This window comes from Lissotriton helveticus, chromosome 5_1 (genome assembly GCF_964261635.1).
Source record: "Lissotriton helveticus chromosome 5_1, aLisHel1.1, whole genome shotgun sequence".
Taxonomy (NCBI): Eukaryota; Metazoa; Chordata; class Amphibia; order Caudata; family Salamandridae; genus Lissotriton; species Lissotriton helveticus.
The window spans coordinates 224,987,214-225,007,492 of record NC_136065.1 but is presented as its reverse complement, the minus strand read 5'-3'; the positions used below and the strand labels follow the sequence as shown (position 1 = coordinate 225,007,492).

General features: G+C 44.6%; 1 protein-coding gene across 2 annotated transcripts in view; it reads right to left on the bottom strand.

The window, feature by feature from the left end:
• Window positions 1–1,718: 1,718 nt before the first annotated feature.
• Window positions 1,719–20,279, bottom strand: part of NPDC1 (neural proliferation, differentiation and control 1) — a 451,514-nt gene continuing 432,953 nt past the window's right edge. For both annotated transcript variants that reach the window (XM_078642049.1, XM_078642050.1), the window contains 5 exons: window positions 19,473–19,539; window positions 17,691–17,775; window positions 15,281–15,360; window positions 14,515–14,614; window positions 1,719–5,444 (listed from right to left, as the gene is read on the bottom strand). In XM_078642049.1, the coding sequence (XP_078498175.1) occupies window positions 5,370–5,444; window positions 14,515–14,614; window positions 15,281–15,360; window positions 17,691–17,775; window positions 19,473–19,539 (407 nt within the window). In that variant the 3' untranslated portion in view covers window positions 1,719–5,369. The remainder of the gene's footprint in view (window positions 5,445–14,514; window positions 14,615–15,280; window positions 15,361–17,690; window positions 17,776–19,472; window positions 19,540–20,279) is intronic.

The window sequence follows — 20,279 nt, the reverse complement described above, 5'->3', positions numbered from 1 at the left end:
ACCCCCTAACCTTATTTGCGCATCTTCTCCATCAATCAATCCTTTAATGCATTGTTTATTATGCAGGTATAAGTGATACTATGCGAAGAATAGTTTTTGTTCATTTAAGGGCCGTTGACATACACAAATTAGCATTTTATGTGGCTCACAGTATTTCATTAATTTTGTGTTGATTTTAACATCAATTTTTATTTCTTTCCAGAAATGGGAACATAGCACAACTCCCTAAAGACAAAACAGGCTCGAAATGCATCCAGGACAATGATTTTATGATAAGGCACATTGGAAATGACTGAAAATTCTGGTTGAGCCTAAGCAATCAAACACTAGGGAAGTGATGTATACTGGATAAATAAAAACCAGTTTTGGCACCTACAACGTATGAATGATTGAAAGTGATCTTTAACAGAGAACAAGCGTAGAAACTATATTTACTGCAGTGTCAGGCTTAATGAAACCTTGTACCAGTTGTTTTCTAGTCCTGATTGGTGCCGCAGATGCAATACCCAACTGGTTGCAGTACAGTGGTCTTGAAACCAGTGATGATGAAACTGTAAAGAGCTATTAATGAGCCGAGAACTGACTAATGGACATGAATGTAGAAAGGACTATTTCGGGAAATAAACCATGATCTTTACCACCTTTTCACCCTTACTATTCCTTCGTCGTCACTCGCACACTCATTCAAACTTTACGTGAAAAAAATGAATTGTCTTTGCCAACAGTGGAAGGAAATTTCACTTAACTGACTGACAAGCGATCCTGCAGGGAAAAAAAATCAAGTGATGGAAGACAATAAAACATTTTAAGAAAATATTCTGACTGTTACATTTTGCATGCATGCATGTGAACTGATATTTCCAAATGTAAATAAAAAATACTGTTTGCATAAATAAGGAAGCAAGGGTGGTTCTTTAGGACATTGTGAAAATGACTTCTGAAAATCTAGTGCGAAGATGCTGCATAGTAGTCTGAATATTCTCAAAGCATGAGTGGGGATTATTCAGAGGAATTCTTCTTTCACTTACAACCTCTTTTACAGCACATGGGCTTATCCTGTCATCTCTATTCCTGAAGCAGTTCAGGGTGCATGAGTTCTTGAGACACACACCGAAGAGGGCAACCCCAACATGGCTTCATCAGCTAAGGCTGGTAAAAGATGTCAGGCAAGATTTTGCAGATAGAGATCTCCAATGCCAAGGCTTAATTTCACCCACATCCAAGGAGTGATTACCATGGTCATGGAGGCCAAGATGGCCCATTTAGCCCAGTGCCTCGGGAGACCAGTGCCAAGCAAGCACAGCATGGCTAGATGGGAAAGCGGTATCTGGCCAGTGACCACTGACTCCCAACTCATCAGTTACCATCTGGCACCATTTCACCAGGAACACCTTTATCCATTCATGGCTAGTTAGCTAACAGCATTTTGCATGCAAAAGTTGCAGGCCTCTACTGGTAAAGAGAAAAGCAAGGCTAGAGAATCCAGCATGTTGTTGGGTTAGCTAAAAATCCAGGATGGGCAGTGTTGCGCCTGATCATGTCATACAAGTTGGCAATCTGAACTGCATATCGGCCATTAAACAAAACAACTGAGAGTAACAAGTTATCACTGAGTAGTGAAGCAGAAGCAGCATCTATCAAAAAATGACTCTGGTGTCCTTTGGTGCACTCAATCCAAACAGAAGGTACTCAGAAGAAAAGACACTCGCATTAGAAAGTTGAGATGCAATATACATAGAAATTTATTGTTTTTAAAACCATGGGTGCACCCCGAGAAAAGCCAACTAAAAATGTATTTGATTATCTAACCAACAGATTAAAAAGAAAAGAAAAAGGCGACTAACAAATTAACTTTGAGTTTGGGATGAACTTCTTTACCATAACATACTGAAGGACTTTCTGAACCACATTAATCCGTCTGGTGATTGCACATACAGACAGGGTGCTGGAGACATCAGAAATATCTGGACCATTTTCCAGGAGGGCATATGAGGTGTGCACATCCCTGATGCTACTATTACCTTCATTGTGAGTTCTCCAGGAAGGATTGTATTGTTATTATACTTAAAAGCTGAAGACTGAAAAATCTGTGGAAAAAAAACTGGAGCAGTAACACTGTGAGATGAGAGAGACTAGGTCAGATCCACTGTAGTGAAAGAGCAGATATGGGAGGAACATGGTGCATGAGAGGCAGTAGAAAGAAAGTGGGGTGGGATAATGAGACGAGGACAATAACAAGGGGTGAATGGAGAATACAATATGGAAAGCAAGACGAGGGAGAGAGGGGGATGAAGCTTGAACAGGGATATTATGGTGAGTAAAGAACAGAACTCGGCAAGTAACACAACAGATATGGAAAATGAGAATTGGTCAATAATATGATGGAGAGTAGAAAGTGAGGTTGGGGAAGTAATAATGAAATGAATAAAAAATTAGGTAGCAAAACAAAGACAGGGCAATGAGATGGGCAATTGCATCGAGAGCAGGAAAAGTTACTTGAGTAGAAATAAGAGGGAAAGTGCTGGGAGAGGAAAGTGAGGTCTAAATTAGTACGCGATGCAGAGAAAAGTAAAGTGGGAAGAACAAGATAGAAAGAAGATCAATAACACGATGCAGAAAGAAGAGTGACATGCGCTGAGTAGCGTTATAACATAAGGCGAGATAAGAGTATTGAGCACTTACGTGATGAAGAGGAGAAAGGGAAAAAGAGCAACATTACTGGTAGAGAGAATGTGTGAGCTGGCGTTAGAAAAAGGAGTGAAGATCTTGGGAGTGAGATAGCGGAAAGGCAGACAAGGTTGAGGATTGGGAGCCCGAGAAGTTACACAGGGAGGATAGAGAAAACAACTGTTGCTGTAACAATAGGCAGAGAGTGAGGAACTCATACAGACTCTCCAACGAGGTGATAATCTGTAAAACAATGAAGGAGTTTTGTTAAAGAATGAAAATGGTACATAATGGTACATCAGGGAGGGGGAGCACGCTTATGATAAAGTGAAGCCAAAAAAGTTACATGTGTAGAGAGACATACATGGAATGGTGAGTAGATGATAGTGAGACTTTGAGACTAATCTATGGTAAAACATTGGAAGGTTGGGCGCTCCATTGAAAACAATAGAGTGCTCCGGGCTTCTAATGGTCAATAGAAGCCCAGAGCTCCAACATTCCAATGTTGTCATTCACAGCTGGTGCTGTGAACAAAGGCCTCACGGAGCCAGAGTGGATTTCAATCCCGTTGGGCTCTGTGAGACCTTTGTTTCATTTGTTAGAACATTCTGCCCTCTAGTGGCGGAATGCTCTAATAATCTTATAGCCCTCCATAACTAGGCTATACCAGCATTAAAGTCACGCTCCCTTGTTAAAGGCCCGAGCCGAAAGGCTGGAGCGGGCCTTTAATGGCCAGTTTGGCCCACTAAGGCAGGCTATAACGCTACATTAGAACACTGAAATGTTGGAAGCTCCACTGAAAACAATGATGTGGCTCAGGGCTAACTATTGCTGGCATAAGCCACCTTATCCAACATTCCAATGTTTGTCTTTCTGTTTCTCTATGTTTAATTTAGAACATTCTACCCTCAGTGGGTGGAAAGTTCTCCTTCTGCTTCGTGCTATACTGGTTGTTAAAGTGTCGCTCTCCCTTGTTATAGGCCTTTGCCTGCAACTTAGACCTATAGCTTGTGTTTAAAACCTTTAACAACCAGTATAGCGGATGGCAATGGCTATAAGGCTATAGTAAAGAATGGGAACCTTACATCATTATTTATATGGTGATATTGGGGAAGGAGGTGTTGCCTGTCATAAAACACAAAGGAGCTCCTACATAAAGAGAGCTATTAAGTTTAAAAGAGTAATATTCTCAAAATGTCTTTAAGAAATGTTTTTAGCCTTTACTTGAAGACCCTGGCATAATTAGTGACATGTATCACAATCTCCATCTTGAGTACTGAGCACAATACCTAGAAGGCTGGTACTACCAAATGATGTGATTTCGCCCTATTGATGCCACCTAGATAGAGACAAACACATGAACGTTCCTAGTGAACTCATGGGCTATCCTCACCTATTGGTTTACCCCTGAATAAAGAATCAATGGATTTGTGGCGGGAAGCACAAGGGTGGTTCACAAGGAATCCCATTACTTCTTTGGAGGGGTACAGTTTAGGTCCAGGTGGTAGGATCCATGCCAGAATTTCAGGATATCCACAGAGGATACATTTACACACAATGACTCTAAGTGGAACTCATTTACATAGTCAGTGGTTACATACAATGACTTTAAACACAACTCATTTACAAAGATTGCACCTATCCTAAAATGGTGACATGGTTCCAAGACATTTAAGACCACATGTTGACTCCCCCTGCTGCTTTAAAGAGTGATCCTGCCATCCAGTTGAAACTCTTCTTAAAAGCAACAATACTCTGGCGCAAGTTTCAACCTTTGGGTTGCTAATTCAAAATAACTGTGGCTGAGGGACGTTGTGTTTGAAATTCACTGGGAACAAAATTAGCCAACTTGGGGTCACCACCCTGAGCTGCTGGCTTAAATGGTGCAAATGAACGTTCAGAATCAGACACACAAAAGTGAGATGAGCCTTTTGCAAATGCAATGGTGGACATGGGGATGCAAATGCCGGGCGTGGGGTTGCAAATGCCACAATCTTAGTGCATATCGCAAAGCTACCAACCAAAGGAAACCGCCATGCATGAGACTGCAATAAATTAACTTTAACAGTTGACAATATCCCATTTCTACACAGTGGACCACAGAGACCTTCGCAGGTCTGGTATGTTTATAAAAACACAACTGGGACTAAAGTAAGTGATATGTTACATGAATGGACTTGTAATTTGGGTGCAGCAGCATTTTCCAATAGAAGAACATCAAACATGACAAAGCACATCCAACTCGCTGGAGCCATGCACTCCTTTCTTAAAGTTTAGGAAAATAAGGGTTCCACTTTCCAAAAATAGCCCTCATTCTAGAGAACCCACTGTCATGGAGCTTAGGAGACCTCCGGGAGGTCCTTTAAGGCAGTCATAAAAGGATGAAGACTGCAGCTGGAGACCCCAGGACAAAGACGGAGTGTGGGGTGAAATTCGCAGACCGCAAATCTATAAGGTAGGATACCTGTGGACCCCCTGGAATAGTAGGAACCTCTTTTGCTGGAAGGTTCTACCAAGCTCAGGGTTCTATTTCTGCTTTTCATCAGAAATTCTAGGTTTTCTAACAGTCTTGAAGAGGATTTCAGAAATCCATGCACCAATTGCTCCTTCCCTGAAGCCCGTTTTCACCTCTGCGTCCTCTCCTTGCCCCTCTCTCTCAATCCGTGTACAGTTCCATAAGAGGCGGAGAGCTGAAGAGGATGCTACTGTGCCTTGGAGTTTGCGTGATGCAGGGTTGAGTCATCGAAGAGCGGATTCTTTACTTCCATTTCACCAGTCTGGAAGAGAGGTAGAAGCAGAAGGTTGTTACATCTCATTGAGTCTAGTCTTGCATTTAATTGCGTTATGTAAATTGTCCAAACCCCATTGGGGTGTACTCCTGAGGCTTTAATTCAGAGTTGATTTGGGGCTCCAAATTATTTGTCAAGCTCTCATTATTGTTAAGTTCTTTGTGTATCCTTGAGCTGCCGTCCTAGAGCTCTTCGAGAACCTGTGTATGATGACACAAAGGAAATCTGGGATGGTGGCGTCAGGATACACTTTGAGCTTAACAATAATAGGAGTTTGGCATATACCTAGGACTCCAGAGCCATTTTAACTTTAAAGGTAGAACTAGTACCTACAGATACAACCAGGTGAATCCTGGCAACAGGCTGTCTCTCCCTTCACTATTACTCTTTCACTACAGCTGATTGAATAGGGCAAGGAAGAGGGTCACCAGGTCCAAAAGAATGTACAGACACTGTTCAGCACTTCATCTGCGCAGAAACATGTCGACCTAGCATTGGATGAGGGTTTTTTCTAAATAACTACTACCTTATCCACCTTTAGGTTTTAACCTTGTACTGGTGAACTTAAGTAATAAAATGTTACTCCATTAACCACCTGATACAATTTTAACTGTACAGAGACGCAGTTAGGACGAATCCAACCCTACGACAAGCTGCAGCCCTTAATAGTAATGTCAATTCAGAGAGGGAGATCTGTGCTTTTCTTTTGTTTCCCTCCCCTTTCCCCTGTTACAACTTTGTGTGGAGCATTTTACAAAAAAAGCAAAACAAAGAAATAGTCCCATGTTTGCACACTTCATCCTTTTGATAGGTAGATCTGCTACATTATAAAAAAATACCCCAGATATTTGTTTCAGTGATAACAGAATTTACCTGAGAAAAATTCACAACATTGTCAGCCTAGAAATCAAAAATGTCAAAGAGTGCAAGATGAAAAGACAAGTCTTCTCAGGGTTTCACCTCAGATATGCCAGCACTATCCCTCCACACATCAGTGCCCCGCTTAAGTTGGAGTCTCAAGTTGGATTTTGTAATATAAAGGCCTGCCAAGATCAAACCTTATACCAGGGCCATAGCATGTTTGGAAAATGAATAATGTTCAGCATGAATATCTTAAGTGTGCTGCATGGTATTGTTAATTTGAATTAGCTCATCATTACTTGCCTTCTGCCAAAGAGAGCACCCCTCTAGAGTTCATATGTTGCCATCTTTACAGGCAGACTGTGTAATTTGTCCTGCAAGGTTTTCTTAATTAATCCAATTACATTTATGAATAATTGGACTATTTCTGTTGCTCTGCTTTATGAATTACTTTAAAACACATATTTTTCCAAAGAGCATAGCCACTGACAAGGAACCTCCAAGTTACGCCACCCTCAGAGCCCCATAACAGCTCTCTGTTCCTAATGCCACCTTCATCCCCGTCAATCCATTCTATGCACAACCGCCTGCTGCTCCCCTCACCATCGCGACAAGGAAAACAAAATGCACCCCTCCCTAATTTCACGCCTATGGTTGGTCAGATCAGCTGCTGTGCATTTTTGTTTTTTTGGGAAAGGCCTCACACTTGCAGTGCATTATGCCTTTCACACTTTCATGGTTTGAAAAACTGATGAGCAGAACTTGGCCAGCATGATCTTCCTTTTCATGTCCCAAGGCACAACTTCCTGGATGAGTACCTTCCTCTAGATCGACCCAAGCAATAAGCAACCAACCGCAGTTACCATGGTCGTCATCTTCACAAACTACCGGGATCCAATGACTTTGCTTGCAAGTAAATAAATTCACACGGTCCTAACTGAGAAACAGAAAGAGAATGTCTCTTCTTCGGTGCTCCCTCTCTTGAGGCCTCATTGCTCCTATTGTATCTTCTGCCCTCTCTCTCTTTTACACTTTTCTGTCCTTGGTGATCACTCTACCCTTCTTATAAGTGCACTCACGCCATTATTCTTTGTGCTTTCTAGTAGCTGTGATTTTACTATTTCCAAGCTGCTGTCTTTTAGTTTTTTCTCACTGCTCCTTCTCTTTTGCCCTTAATGTGGTCTATACTAAGTTATCACTTTCTTATATTTGGTGATGTTGTTTATTATAGCTCTCTCACTTGTCTTCAGAACAAATTTCACAATTTCCTCAATGCCCATGTTTCCCTTATTTTAGTCAGTTTTTCTGCAGGGTACTCCCTCCCTCTCCTTTTTTCCCTTTTTTCAACATGCTCACTCTTGCTCACTGTGTCTTATCTATTATTTTTGTCAGTAAAGTCTGTCAGTTTCTCATCTGTGCTCTTGCACCCTCTGTTCTTTTGGTGCTCTCTCTCTCTTCTATTCAATACTGTTGGTCTGTTTTTCACTCTGACTCACAACGGTCTTGTCATTCTTCACCTTTCTCAGCAGATACCTGTAGATCGTCTCTTTTCTCTTCTTTAACAGGTTTACTTCTCCTGCCCTTCATCCTCGACATTGTGTTGTTTAACTGTCATTTGTGTATCGCTTCACATGGAATGACTTTGCTGACTTATCATGCTGATAAAGTTTTTTGCATTCTATGGTGTACCACAAAGCTAGTCTCTCCATCCATTGAGCATGCAGCCCGCTAGACCCAGGTCCTACACATATGCAATAACTAACAGTAACCAATAATACTGAACTAACCATTAAGCCTGGGTTCCGTAGAAGCATGCTGCCCGGCGTAAAGTGCTTCTACGCCTCGTCAGCGGTAGTAAGCGCTATATAAATGCACATATATTTACATGCATGTATTTGTACCTGGAAGTGCCCCAGAAATACTGCTGTGAAACGGGGAGGGTTCCGGGCCACGTGCACTTCATGCATCCTTAACAGGTTCCAAATGCAAGTGCCAGTCATGGCCAGGCTAACAGTAGATGGTCCTTACTGAAGCCACCAACTACCCATGATGAAGCTGTGAGCACTGAAACCCAATCCAGCAGGTTAGAAAAAAAGCTTGGCCAAGTCTTCAGGGACCTGTGGAAAGGCCTGTGCTCTAACCCTGATGCCTCTATATCCAGGAGCCTGAGCACCTAGTAACAGGAAGAACGCCCATGCACTGCCTACATAAGACCCTATTTCAGGCCTTGGCATACAGGTAAATATATCAATTAAGGGCCACCCTACCCAAACAACAGAATTCAATCGACAGAACTGTTTCCATTTATCCACTGACTAGATAACTTGGGACAGCAGCAACAGCTCCAACTGCATCACTAAACCAAGTCCACAACATAGGCAACATTGCATGCCCACACATCTACCACTAAAACCGCTTTTCATAGAACACCACATGTGCGTCAAATAAAGCTCAACACGCCACAGGACTAGCCATATCACGTTTAGACTAGCCGCATCAGCGGGGCAATGTGTAGATTACCAACATGAGGGAAGTGCAAGCAACTGTCACAGCTTTCCAAGCCCAAACACCAAAATCATACACACGCAGTTAATTGAATTAAACATACCCACCCAACCTATAAGGCGTCAAGATCATAACATGTAAACATGGGAGGAGTGTAGGGGGGGCAGGAAAGTTAGGTGGGCGGCCACGGTGGCTCTTGCTCCTGTGACCAGCCGCTGAGGAGCGGGCGGACACGGGTGGTAGATGAAGAGGGGACGAGGAATGTCCCTCCATCCTGGGTCGAGGTTGGCTTTGTTTCAGCCGGCCCCGTCTGTAGGTCAGTTCCGTCCGTTTCCGGCAGGTGGGCCAGCAGAAGTCAGCACTGAGACACCCGGACCCAAGGCCACCATCCTCGCTGGAACGCAGTTTTTTTCCTAAACCTACTGTAAATTGTAATAGAAGGCTATGTGTCGGGAGGTGTATGAAACAAGCAGAGTATTTTGTGCATGTGATTTGAACTATAGAGGTGTCTGCTGGTGTGTTTATGGGTGGCGGAATAGAATCTCTGCCATGAACATCTGCAGACATGCTCCTGTGTGAAAGCTGCGACACGTGTGGACTGGAGCTCGCAGGATCCAAAACACTACGAGGCCAGACTGTGTGCTATATATAACATAACAATGCCCAGAAGGGGTCAGGCCTCCGGACCATTCAATATCAGGCCCCTTGTCTGAAACTGCAAACAAGGAATTCTGTTCACACATACTCTGACAGTGTATGTGTGGGAGCAGGAATGAGAGAAAGTACACCTTAACATAAGATTTTATTTTAAATAGAGCTCGCTACCGTAGTTGACGGTTTCACAGCACTATAATTAGCAAGTGTTTTATTTTTGCACATCTCAATGGCATTCGATATATCATGCTCTGAACGACTAAGGGCTCAGCCACACTTGTCGAATACTGAGCAGGTGATTGTGCAGTACAAGCAAATCTAGTGAGCAAGCCCTCAGGTCACTGAGATATCTTATTGGCTTCTTTAGAAAGACTGGTGATGCAGGTGGGAATGGGGAGGATTGTTTATATGGGGGTTAATACGTCACTATTTACATATCTGATTCAGTTCAACAGTTAGGGGAAGTAAAGTAAAGAGGGATAATTGAATCTGCCCAGAATCACATGTTCTGTTAGTGAGGACGCCGGGATTACAGCCCAGATCTCCCCATTTCACAGACCAAGCGTCAGTCCATTGGGCCTCGGTTCGTCCTCTGGCACTGCAGCAGCATGTGCACAACCCGACCTGTGCAGACAGGCAGCACGACCGCTTCGTTATTGTCCCAGATATGAATGTTTATATTTGTCATGCCAATAAAGCTCTGTGCTTTGAATCGGCTGGTAATGACGCCATTACGTGGCAGTGATTGCTGCTTTTGTTGCCTTGGCCTTTCTGCCCCTTTATGGCGTTTCCCGGGGCTCTCTGTGCTGAGGCCCGTCTCAGGGGGTAGAAGGGGGCCAGCGGGGAGCCCGGGCAGCGTTGGTGGGGCAGCAGCGCTCCCAGCAGGGAGGCCAGGAAGGGAAATGAGTCTAATAGCCACAGCGCTCTTGTAAACCTCCCGCCTGTCACCTTTCAGGCAGGGGGCAAACAGAAGGCGCGGAGCGGTCCGGAGGTATGACCGGCTGCCCGCTCCCCCAGACTGACTGTGTCCAACAAACAAGCATTTAATGGGCCGTGAACAGCGCTTTAGGGTCCATCATCTCTCCCCGATGGCTCATCAGCAGCGCCATTACCACCTGAAAGGCTGTCCGGCCCCCCCGGGACTCCCCGTGCTTTTCATGCTTTAGCTTGTGACAAGCACCATGAAAGGCGGGAGGAGTGGATGAAGAGACCCCGACAAAGGGACAAGTTAATATGTCAGGGGCCAGCCTCCCTGCCCGAGCCCACCCTCCTCGGGCCTCAAAGGCCGGCCTCGCTCTTAGGGGGCCCGGGAGCCCTCACTCGATGCGCTCTCCGCACACGGGATGCTCAATTCACCGCCAAACACCCACGCACTACACTCTGCCCTAGAAACACCACCCGCAGGAAAGTGCACACACCCCTCACAAACAAACACACTAGCACAATAGGGCATCCGCCGCTCCCACGTCTGCTGCACATCACTCCACAAACCTCTAATGCACCCCACCCCCATCCACTGTACACATAATTACCGCTCCACTGTCCACACCACACAGATACTAAAACAAACTCCAAATGCACACCTACCACATGCATCTCAGCAACAAAAGCAACCACTGCACCTATGGAAACACTGACCACAAACCCTGAGCGGCAGCGTCCACCTCCTCCCCTAGCGGGCATCACACACATCATCAGCACCTGTAACATACCCTCAACCCACACATGTAAAGCACACCCACACGCAGAGCCAGCAGCATGCACATACACAAAACACAGTGCCCTCAGCACATGTAACATGCCATCACCCGACACATGCAAAGCACACCCACACAGAGCCAGCAGCATGCACATAGAGAAAACACAGCGCCCTCAGCACCTGTAACATGCCCTCACCCCACACATGTAAATCACACCCACACGCAGAGCCAGCAGGATACACATGGACAAAACACAGCGCCCTCAGCACATGTAACATGCCCTCTGCCGACACATTTGAATCACACCCACACGCAGAGCCAGCAGCATGCACATAGACAAAACACAGCGCCCTCAGCACACATAACATGCCCTCAGCCGACACATGTGAATCACACCCACACGCAGAGCCAGCAGCATGCACATGGACAAAACAAAGCGCCCTCAGCGCCTGTAACATGCCCTCACCCCACACATGTAAATCACACCCACATGCAGAGCCAGAAGCATGCACATAGACAAAACACAGCGCCCTCAGCACATGTAACATGCCCTCACCCGACACATGTGAATCACACCCACACGCAGAGCCAGCAGCATGCACATAGACAAAACACAGCGCCCTCAGCACATGTAACATGCCCTCTGCCGACACATGTGAATCACACCCACACGCAGAGCCAGCAGCATGCACATAGACAAAACACACCGCCCTCAGCGCCTGTAACATGCCCTCACCCGACACATGTGAATCACACCCACACGCAGAGCCAGCAGCATGCACATAGACAAAACACAGCGCCCTCAGCACATGTAACATGCCCTCACCCGACACATGTGAATCACACCCACACGCAGAGCCAGCAGCATGCACATAGACAAAACACACCGCCCTCAGCGCCTGTAACATGCCCTCACCCGACACATGTGAATCACACCCACATGCAGAGCCAGCAGCATGCACATGGACAAAACAAAGCGCCCTCAGCACATGTAACATGCCCTCACCCGACACATGTGAATCACATTCACACGCAGAGTCAGCAGGATGCACATGGACAAAACACAGCGCCCTCAGCACATGTAACATGCCCTCACCCGACACATGTGAATCACATTCACACGCAGAGTCAGCAGGATGCACATGGACAAAACACAGCGCCCTCAGCACATATAACATGCCCTCACCCGACACATGTAAAGCACACGCACACGCAGAGCTAGCAGCATGCACATAGACAAAACAAAGCGCCCTCAGCGCCTGTAACATGCCCTCTGCCGACACATGTGAATCACACCCACACGCAGAGCCAGCTGCATGCACATAGACAAAACATAGCGCCCTCAGCACCTGTAACATGCCCTCAGCCGACACATGTGAATCACACCCACACGCAGAGCCAGCAGCATGCACATAGACAAAACACAGCGCCCTCAGCACCTGTAACATGCCCTCAGCCGACACATGTGAATCACACCCACACGCAGAGCCAGCAGCATGCACATAGACAAAACACACCGCCCTCAGCGCCTGTAACATGCCCTCACCCGACACATGTGAATCACACCCACATGCAGAGCCAGCAGCATGCACATGGACAAAACAAAGCGCCCTCAGCACATGTAACATGCCCTCACCCGACACATGTGAATCACATTCACACGCAGAGTCAGCAGGATGCACATGGACAAAACACAGCGCCCTCAGCACATGTAACATGCCCTCACCCGACACATGTGAATCACATTCACACGCAGAGTCAGCAGGATGCACATAGACAAAACACAGCGCCCTCAGCACCTGTAACATGCCCTCAGCCGACACATGTGAATCACATTCACACGCAGAGTCAGCAGGATGCACATGGACAAAACACAGCGCCCTCAGCACGTGTAACATGCCCTCTGCCGACACATGTGAATCACACCCACACGCAGAGCCAGCTGCATGCACATAGACAAAACAAAGCGCCCTCAGCGCCTGTAACATGCCCTCACCCCACACATGTAAATCACACCCACATGCAGAGCCAGCTGCATGCACATAGACAAAACACAGCGCCCTCAGCACCTGTAACATGCCCTCACCCGACACATGTAAAGCACACGCACACGCAGAGCTAGCAGCATGCACATAGACAAAACAAAGCGCCCTCAGCGCCTGTAACATGCCCTCTGCCGACACATGTGAATCACACCCACACGCAGAGCCAGCTGCATGCACATAGACAAAACACAGCGCCCTCAGCACCTGTAACATGCCCTCAGCCAACACATGTGAATCACACCCACACGCAGAGCCAGCAGCATGCACATAGACAAAACACAGCGCCCTCAGCACCTGTAACATGCCCTCAGCCGACACATGTGAATCACACCCACACGCAGAGCCAGCAGCATGCACAAAACACACCGCCTTCAGCACATCTCGCGCATGTCTCTACCACAAACACAGACACCCACACACACTTCCATTACAGCATTCATGGAAAAAGCGAGACATACTCAGTTCCCACATATAAAGTGCGTCATACATATGTAAAGACCTGCTGTATACCACACATATAGTGCCACTCACCACACATTTACCACATCCACCTAAAAACACGTTGTAGCCAAAATCTGAACAAGTCTAGCTTGAGACCCATGATACAAGCTGTCTATTGGTTGTTTTGTTTCCCAGATCACCCCTCACCGATCAGCACCTTGGTACATGTGCCCCCCGACACAACCACATATCATGCTATGTACCACTTCCGCCCTCACGGGGCATTTCTGCCCCAGACGTCGCCGGGCTCACGGCAAATAAATAAGAAATGTCTATCCTCACACACAGCCCAGATCACGCACATCCTACCAGGAGGTTCCGGGACCTTGCATTTAGTCACTAGGTTTGTGTATGTTCTGCTCTGCGAGTTTGAAAATATTAAAGATAAGCCCGCTTAACAGCAAACCCGCAGATCACTGGGGTTAATATGGCAACAGGGCGCGGCTGATTGACATTTACCCAGCGGACAGTGAACTAACTACCTGGAGTTTTTAATGTCACAAACGGTTTTATTTTCATACTGCTTACGGTCACGAGTTTTTACTAAGTTGTTCAATTAAATGGTGATACGTAACAGTGAAAGAACATGCAGCGCCTTTCATGGTGATTTCTACTTTTACGATCTGTCAAGCTCCAATCTTTGACCGCCTCGTAGCGCTGTGGCACGAGGACCTTCCAAACTAGATTTGTTCTCACGGACTTTTAAGTATTTGGGCCGGAAACCTAGTTTCACCCACAATGCTCATTCACGGATTACTAGTATTTCAAGGAGTATAGCTGCCGTGTACTCACCGGAGCCAGTCCGGGGCACTCGTACACCGTGAAGTCCCCGTCCTCGTTCTCCTCATCTGACGTCGTGTTGGAGTCTGGCAGCTTTGGTTCGTCTTTAGTTCTTTATTTAAAAAAATAAATAAATAAATAAAAAACATTTGCTTACATACGAGCCTGACATGTCTTCCCACTCCCCATCTAACCTGCCTTTTATGTACCACCACACAAACTTTTAATATGAATAGTTTCAGAGTATTTTCTACGAGTAAATATAAGCAACGCCTTCTGCAGCCAGGGAGCCTGGTTCTGGGGAGAGAGGGGTCAAACGCGGGCATGGCCCTGGTACTGCAGGGAGCAGTCATTACACACTGACATGTCTTTGGAGGGCGATCTGCCATCAACGGCAAATCACACAATTCCCCATCTTCATAAATGTTTGACCCTAGCACAATTTCTATTGTGTGTGAAATGTGACACAAACATGTTTCTGATGGAGATTATTTCCACACAAAAACTAATTGCAGGAGAATGTTCCCTGAAAAGTGGGTTCCGTGGGGTCTCAGTCATAAACATAGATTTTAACAGATGTTTCTCCCACAATGTTTTTATCAAAGTTCAACAATCTAGAGAAAGTTATGAAGTTGGCAAAGTTATTAAGAAAAAAAATCAGATGTTGTCGAAAGCAAAGTTCACTGTCTTGGCACATCTGTGCTCAGAATGCAAGAGCCATCAGTTAATTTCATACATACAGCTGTGGAACAGAGCCACAGGGGCAATCCATACTTACTTCTCCATGGATAACATCTGCTGCTTCTGATGCTGGTAGTGGTACATCTGGGCGCTCTGAGCAAGCTTCTTGTCTACTGGCTGAAAGCAAAGGAGTGACATTACAATACCGGAAACATGAAGCGGAGTCTAATCTGACTCTTCCTTCTTTTTAAATCTTAATTTCTTCTAGAACAGTAAATTATTTTAATGCCTAAAGACAAAGGCCTCACTGATTCAGGTCTTCAACTCTTGCTTTTGATAAACCCCTTTGTATTTTAGGTTATTGTATTTATATAGCTCTTACTTCCCCTGAGGAGATGTTTAAACGCTTTTTGCTGAGTAGCACGTTTCTCCGGAACCCAAAGGATTAGTGGTGGATTAGTATAGGGAAATAAAAATTGGTAATTTGAATGGTGGACATGTGAGTATGAAAGTTTGATTGAATAGGATAAAGGCGGGCTAGAGGAAGGAAGAGTCTAGATAGTATTATTTTCGAGTTCATATTTGTCAGATGAGGTTTGGGATAACTCAAAAGAGGGCTGGAGGAGGGAAGAATATAGAAAGGGTTAATAGGGATATTGTAGTAGTAAAATGAGGTTTGGGATGAACCAAAGGAGGGATAGAGGAGAGAAAAAGTCCAGTAAGCGTTATATGGGAGATCGCAGTAGAATTAAGTTTGGGGTGAGTCAAGGAAGGATAGAGGAGGGAGGAGTCAAGAAAGGATCTTAGGTAGATCCTAGTAGGAGAGCAAGGTTTTGGATTAGTCAGAGAGTTGAGGTAGACGATATATTGAGAGATGTCTAGGATGAGAACGAGTAGTGCATTGGAGGGAGTTGGCTTTTTTTTTTCTTTGCGTGAAATATATGATCAAAATATGAGTTACACCTAATGTAAAGCTGTTTGTCACCCAATGAAAAATGATGATTCTTAGGAAAATCGTGTTTGTAAGTCGATGGGAAGGTATGTTTGAAACCCAATGGGAAATTATGCTTGACAAGTTATGTTATAATCCAATGGAAAATCATATTTGGAAATTTATGATTATAACCCAACTGAAAGTGTGAGTAACCTAGTGGAAACTCATGTGTACAACCTAACGTAAAGTCATGTTTGTAACCCAGTGGAAAGTCGTGTTTGTAACACAGTGGAAAGTCGTGTTTGTAACCCAGTGGAAAGTCAAGTTTGTAACCCGAAGGAAAGTCGTGTTTGGAACCCAGTGGAAAGTCGTGTTTGTAACCCAGTGGAAAGTCAAGTTTGTAACCCGAAGGAGAGTCGTGTTTGTAACCCAGTGGAAAGTCGTGTTTATAACCCAGTGGAAAGTCAAGTTTGTAACCCAGTGGAAAGTCGTGTTTGTAACCCAGTAGAAAGTCGTGTTTGTAACCCAGTGGAAAGTCGTGTTTGTAACCCAGTGGAAAGTCGTGTTTGTAACCCAGTGGAAAGTCATGTTTGTAACCCAGTGGAAAGTCGTGTTTGTAACCCAGTGGAAAGTCATGATCGAAACCCAGTGGAAAGTCGTGTTTGTAACCCAGTGGAAAGTCGTGTTTGTAACCCAGTGGAAAGTATTGCTTGTATCCCCATGGAACGCCTTGTGTGTAACCCTACTAAAAGTCTTGTGTGTACTGTAACCCAATATAAATGCCTGTTTTTACCTAATGGAAAGTTATATTTGCCCTACAACATACAGTCCTGCTTCTCATCCCCATGTGGAAAGTTTACAATTGTCATACATGGTAAGTTTTGTTTGTTACCAAACTGAAAGTTCTGTTTGTCACCAAAAGGATATATTCAAGAGTCGACATTCACTGAACACTTGTGTATTGTCCAATGGAACTCATGTGTGTTATCTAATGTAAAGCCACCAGTGGTCTCTGATGGTAAATCCGATGCACAGCCCGACTCAATGTTGTAAGCTGGTTTCATCCACAGTAAATTTGTATGTGTTAGTCATTGAATTTGCTTGTGTCACCTGGGGCTAGTGCTTCCACAAGGTGCGGCAAAATGATCAGCCCCTGTTCACCATCACTCCATGATGCCCAAATACAAGCAAAGATCTGGAAATTGTCGTTTTTTTGTGTGGATTAAGAGTACAGCAGTGGTAAAGAAATATTTTATCTTGAGTGCAGAACACCTTTACATCATTGCTGGTGCCACTAAAGAGGAGTCAAGTTGCCTTCCTGAGAACCACTTTGGGTACCATTAAGCATGAAGTCATATGTCATGAAACGGAAATGCCTGCCCTCTCAAATTGAAACTCATGTCTATCACCAAGTGGAAAATCATGGGGTATCACCCACTGAAACCTTGTATGTGTTATCCAATGGGAAGATGAATGTGCCAACCAATGGGAAGTCATGTGTGTGATCCTATATAAGATCAGCTTCCACAAAATGATTATATGATATTAAACGGAGACAACTTTGTAAACGTACCGAGGATCTGTCATATGGAGGTGGCCCGGATGCTTTGTTAGATGAGTAGTCTGTTTTTGCAGCCAGCTTCATCTCCTTCCGCAGTCTACATTAAGACAGAGTTAAATCACACATCAACATTGCATCTACACTGTACTCCATCATTTTTTTCCCTTTAGGATAAACTTTTTAAGACATTTTTTTAAAAGTCTCTCTATGGTGTTCTGCCGCAGTTATATGCAACATGGTCCATCACAGTTCCAATACCAGTTCCACCAAACACCCTCTATTCTTAGAAACCTTTGTAATGTCCTCTGCTCACTTCCCTGACCGAGAGGTACTGAAACCCTCCATCCCCGGCAGAGAAGACACCCTACAAAAGCCAACATTCTCCCTTCTACTCATCATATAACATTATCCTTTCAAACGAAGCATTCTATTGCCTTTCCGCTTCTGCAAGGCATTTTAGCTGCCTACATCCCAACAATCAAGGTCTTGCTCACCACAATGTCTTCCCAACCTCTGCCTCTTAGAACCCTCAGTAATGGAAGCCCCTGTCCAAAACACTGCCCTAGTGGCAGTGTCCCTTGACACAAGGAAGCCGTGCAGTTCCAGGTGCCAAAGAACACAATGCCAGAATTTGCACTGAAAGGTGTAGCTGCTGGTGCTCTGATCTAAACATTACTAGTTAGCACTGCATTTCGAAGTGACAAGCCAAGTAAGTTTAGTAATAACCACTAACACAACCAGCTCTCCTCCCAGTATCCCACGCACAACCATCAACTGATCGGAAAAATCATTGCCAGCATTTTGACACATCCTAGAAGCACATACTGTCACACGCCACACGGCTTAACAGGACTCCAGAGTCATGGTTCTAACCCAGCTTCAATGTAGGACTCAATGTAGGCTTTGATGTCTCAGAGGCTGTTTGTTCAATAGGGATGCAATGATCTGTTACCACCTAAAGGCTTGTAGAGAACATAGTAATAAATAAAGCTGCCAAGATGACCCATACTGGTCATTTGCGGCCTCCTCTGGATGCAGGGCCTGTATGTCTGTGGTTTATCAGTGCTATTGTAGTAATGTGTATGCCCTAACATGTATTCAAGGTGCTTACTACATTTGCCCCTACCGGTTCTGTGGAGAGGATTTCCTGTTTTGTAATGTTTCTCATCAGGCCTCCTTCTGCCTCACTCCTCAGTCACGCATTTCAATCTCTACTTCCAAGAATATCTTTAATTTGAGAAATGCTTCTCTATTGTAGCGTCTTAATTATTATTGTGCAATGTCAATATGTCCACCAGTTTCTCCCACACTCCCTGTGTCCCCTTGGACATATGGATTTGAGCCTGAACTTACAGGACTTGAATTGAAAACCACTAACACTTTTGGGCGCTTTTCTGGACTGAAGGCAATCTGTATAAATCCTTCTGCAGATAAGGTCTTCAGAAGATGACCCATGAGGCCTCAGGGTGATGTCCTCAGTGGTAACACAACCTCCCTTTTTCTACTGCTAAGCTAATAAGGCTCCCTTTTGCATCATGACATTAACTGTGGGCTCTCCACCTCTTGTCACATTCTGCAGCCACTTTGAGGTAATTTCATATGACACAGGGTTGGTTCCCTTTGATACTTCAACTTATACTTAGGTACTGTTACTCAGGAAAGGTGTAAATTGTGTCTGTACACCTTGCTGCGCAGACCACAAAACAGCCTCTCAACTAATCACAGCGCGTTTCTAAATCTTACCTAATTTCCTACTGACTCTGGTATCACCGTTTTTGCAACTTTTCAACTTACCGACACCAACATATCGCAGCCACAATCAGAGCGGTAACCCCAGCCGCAGTGCATGTCACTACAAGACCTAAAGGAAAAAAAAGGCATGGTTAAGTAGATTAGAATGGCTTTCCTCATGAAATATTTTTCAGAAGAAAACTATGACAGTATTAATATAGAATCAAAAGTTGTGGTTGTTGGGTTATTAATGCATATTTGTTCTTTAATATAAACTAAAACTTCACAAAAGAGAATTAAAATATTACAATTTCTAGAACATAAAAATGTGAAATGTAGCTGAATTTATGATTGCACAGTGAGAAACACTAAAGCATTTATGCAACTTCACTGAAAATGTATAAGGGTGGGAATTTTGCAAGAGTGGAACCCACATATGTGGGAATAAGATATGGCTTGAGGGTGCACATCGATCCCTACATCTCCACCACTCTGGTGTAGTCCCTTTCTGAATCAGACATGTTCATTTATTTATGTGTATATTTCATATAACAAATTCATAAGTATTAATGACATTATTCATTGCAATGTGATAATTTAGCTTGTTTGAATAATTCTGCACAGTTTGAATGCCTTTGCAGTTATTGTTTTAAAATAATAAGCAATGAGGCACAGAATGTAAGAAGGTAAAAAGTCTTTACTATTAAATGTTTATTTTGAAAATGTTCATCAGTGTTCAGACAGAGATATATAAACTGGAACAAAGTGTTATTAACCCCTTCGCTGCGGCGGCTATTCTGCCGCAGCGCTAAGGGGGAGGCGGGGCCGCGCGGCGGTCCCGTGCTCATGAGGGAACCGCTCCGTCACTGC